General features: G+C 36.8%; 1 protein-coding gene across 1 annotated transcript; it reads right to left on the reverse strand.

Annotated features, from left to right (window-relative positions):
- Positions 1 to 693: 693 nt before the first annotated feature.
- On the reverse strand, positions 694 to 1840 carry VTP21DRAFT_10231 (uncharacterized protein; the record flags this gene model as incomplete). Its single annotated transcript, XM_069389545.1, has 2 exons — positions 694 to 1598; positions 1657 to 1840. The coding sequence occupies 2 exons, from the start codon at positions 1838 to 1840 to the stop codon at positions 694 to 696; spliced, it is 1089 nt and encodes a 362-aa protein (XP_069253957.1).
- Between the last annotated feature and the right edge of the window lie 2206 nt (positions 1841 to 4046).

Below are 4046 nucleotides of genomic sequence, written 5' to 3' on the forward strand. Positions count from 1 at the left end.
CTCCCATATACTGTAATTCGTACGAGATTGTAATTAATTATTCAGAATTAAATCTTTCTCTCTATCTCAAACCCTTGTAACAAGACACAAACTTATGAAATTGTTATAGGGCTCCTTGACTGAAGTCGGATGTTCCCATTCATTTGTTTTACTTCCTGCGTAGCCATCCCTAGGCCAGAAATTGAGTGAGTAAACGGTAAATCTTGGGATGGAGAGATGATTTCTTTATTGAATATGTGAGCCCACTGTGAAGATCTTCACTCGTATTCCATTTTAAGCGACATCTAGATCGCCATTGTCAAATGATTGGAGTAGTCTATTAAATTGTAGATATTAAAAACGTCATCAACGAAAATTCGAGCTTGTGAAAATGATAAACGGAAGTATAATACGCATTATTTTGCGCTAATTTATTGAGCCTATACTTTGTATTGATTAGACGACAGAAAGCAAGGAAAGATGTACGAATTTTCTTGTAAGTATCAAAAGAAAGATTGAAAGAATATATCAAAATGTATTCTATAATCCTAACCTATCTATTTTATATATATTTTGCCAATCGAATTCATTACTACTGAAATCTATGTTTACTTAGATCTTAAATCTATAGCATGTAAATATAATATTCTACTAAAACATCCTCCTTAAATAGGCGATTAAACTACAGATTAATAGATTTACAAAGTCAATGTTCTAAAAGGTTGAATCTTTATAAAATGGATAATCGATATAGCCTTCCTTAGCACCAGCACTGTAAAACGTGTTGCGATTATAGTTGTTCAATCTCCACCCATTCTTGACACGCAGAGGCAGATCAGGATTGGAAATAAAATAGCGTCCAAATACTATCACATCATTTTCATATTTTTCAGCAATTTCAGTGGCACTTTCAGGAGTGAATCCACCAGCACGCAATAAAGTTCCTTTCCAGATTTTTCGAAATGGACCCAATGACTGTATAGGATTGTCATTGTCTTGGTTATCATCGACACGAGACTCTACAAAGTGTAAATATGCTAATCTAGGAAATTTTTCTTGGATGTTCTTCGTGAGAACGGAGAAAGTGTCAACGGGGAAAGCGTCGTGCATATCTTGGAAGCTAGAATATGGAGATAACCTAATGGCAGTTTTACTCTGCCCAATTGCTTCGCTTACAGCTCCAATTACCTCCAATGCCAATCGAATACGGTTCTCTGCTAGTCCTCCATACTGGTCTGTTCGATGATTTGAGTTTGATTGTAGGAATTGGTCAATTAAATAGCCGCTAGCTCCATGAATTTCGACACCATCGAATCCAGCCTCAATTGCATTCAAAGCAGCTTGCTTATAAGTGTCCACAATATGTGGGATTTCGGAGGTCTCTAATGCTCGAGGAGTGGGATATGTTTTGCCATTCAAATTGTGACCAGAGATGGGGATGGCAGAAGCTGAGACGCTGGGAACAACATCTGCTCTACCCATGAACCATAGCTGCATGAATATAAGACCCCCTTTTGCATGGACAGCATTTGTGACCCTCCTCCACCCTTGGATTTGCTCCTTCGTATAGATGCCTGGCACATTAGGATAATTACCAGCAAGTTCTGATACATATGTTGCTAAATAATCCACGTCAGGGGTCTTAAAACAATAATACTCTTAACTGAAATTACTCACCTTCAGTAATAATCAATCCACCTTCGCTTGATCTCTGCTCATAGTATGTTTTGGTTAAATCTGTGGGAACACGATTCTCATCTGCTCTGAACCGAGTCAATGGGGCCATGGCAACACGGTGTTTGAGAATATAATTGCCTAGCTTAATAGGTTGGAAGAGCTTGAGAGATCTTGAAGTTGTCATGTTTTGAAATTAACAAAGCTAATTCTTAGGTTAACCTAACTCATAAGGATCTTATCATTATATAGGATACCGAATTGACTTATAAATCTATGCTTACAAATCGAAATGACGAGAAGAAAGGGATCGATCTCACAATTGTGCATTATTGGATAAGTGTTACCCATCATAATCCATTGATGTTTAAGTTTTAAATAATAGGATTTACCGAAATAGTAGTCACTATTTGGCAATAAAATTTCCTCTTATATTCGAATCTATGCTTAAATTTCTTAAGAGATGATCTAAAAATGAATATGAATAATTTAAGGGCTAAAGTAGATATTATAACCATCAAGTTTTTGGGAACGCTGTGGTGTCAGTGCCTATGCTTAGAGAGTTATACCTTGAGAATTTTGTTCCGCTAAAGAAAACTCGCGCAATGCGAAAGAGAAACCTTTCTCTTTTGGCCGTGTGCTATGGTGTAAAATCCAGAGATATGCCCGGCTACAGTAACACATCTCTATATAAGGTGAGTTAGTGAAGCTACCCCAAAATATTAGTTTCCAAATTTTTTAAAAGCAACGAGGGCACACCTAATTCCGGAGACAGTACAGTAGCAAGCAGGATAACAAAAATTCTGAAATCATTCCCACACAATTAGAAGAACGTTGTACTCTTATGCAAGATATAGGATATAAATCTAAACACGATATAGACAGCAACTAACTGATCTCAGCAGCGATCTATGAAGGAATAATCCTCTCTGTGAGACATTACGACGAAATACTCTCCAAGAAATGAAATTAAGACACAATGGTTATATGACATTAGTCGAGCTTGTGAAGGCCAAATTCCTATGTGCAAGTGCCCAAGATGGATGAAATTTGGCTTCCACCCAATATGCCCCTATGGGCGAAGAGTTACGAATTCGGGATGCTTCTCAAAGCTGAAGTATAGATTAAGAAGAAATTATCCAATATTTTAGGTTCAATTTGTCGAATGTTTCCACATATTTTTTATCGTATCGAGATCTGTTTAGAGCTCTAATATTTAACTACATTTCATCTCTATTTTGCATGCTTGAAGTACAAATCAAGGACGGAAGTATCAAATTTTATCTTCCATTACAGGAGGTTAGGACCTTCAACCAAATTGATTAAATCCGAATTTCACTACTATTTAAACATAACATTTTGTTTATATTTCACCTCTCTTATGTATATATTTAAGAAGGTAATTCAAATAGAACAGATTTAAAAAATTTTGCCTTCGAAAACAATTTATTTAATGCTTTAGCCTATTATGCCACTTTTAAGATAATATAGCAATCCCGATACTAGATTCAAAAGTTCTAAAGTAATGAGATTTATTACAAGAAAAACAAATGCAAATTTGAAATTGCAAGCTAAGTGACAATATGAATTGGTAAATGAAACATTGTCATCTAATAATTATCCCCGGGAAAACTCATTGAGCTTGCCAGTTGGCCGATTTAGGGTTACACATAATTACAGCCCCGTCCGAAATTGGAGGAATACCCAAGCCACATCTCCTTGGACGCCAAATGTTTCATCATCTTCTCATAAAATTAAAGTGAGAAAGTTATTATAAAAAAACTGCAGAGCCTACACTTTTTTTAGGGATATGTGCATGCCATGTTTAACAAACAAAAGTTGGCGCTCTGGGAAGTTGAAGTTATAAAAAGTGCATTTCTACATATTTCAATATCTTATATTTTGTATACAATTTCTTTACAATCGAATTTTTTTTGCTCTTTTATCCCTTTCTTCCCATTCTACCCCGATATATAAAAAGTGCTTATTCTCTAATAACAATATTGATAAGAGCTGCCAGGATGAAACCCATCCCTAACAAGATCCGCGCTAGTATTATCCAGCGCGCAAAAGAAGGGGCCTCCTCACGAATGATTGCTGATGCTCTGAATATACATCACACCACGGCGGCAAAGGTCGTCAGAGAGGAAGCGAGGCAACGTCCTGACCTTAAGAGGCCATCTGCCGGTCGCCCTCGAAATCTGAGTGAAAGAGATGAAAGAAAGATTGCTACACTATTAGTATCCGGCCGGTGTAAAAATGCAACCGAGGTGACAAAACTCCTGAAAGCCGAATACGATATGGATGTGTCAACTAGCAACGTAAAGAGGATCATCCAAAGAAATGAACTGCTCACTCGAGTTCTTCCAAAGAAGCCTCTTCTTACAGCTTCA

Source organism: Calcarisporiella thermophila (genome assembly GCF_041956535.1).
Source record: "Calcarisporiella thermophila strain CBS 279.70 unplaced genomic scaffold VTP21scaffold_6, whole genome shotgun sequence".
NCBI lineage: Eukaryota > Fungi > Calcarisporiellomycota > Calcarisporiellomycetes > Calcarisporiellales > Calcarisporiellaceae > Calcarisporiella > Calcarisporiella thermophila.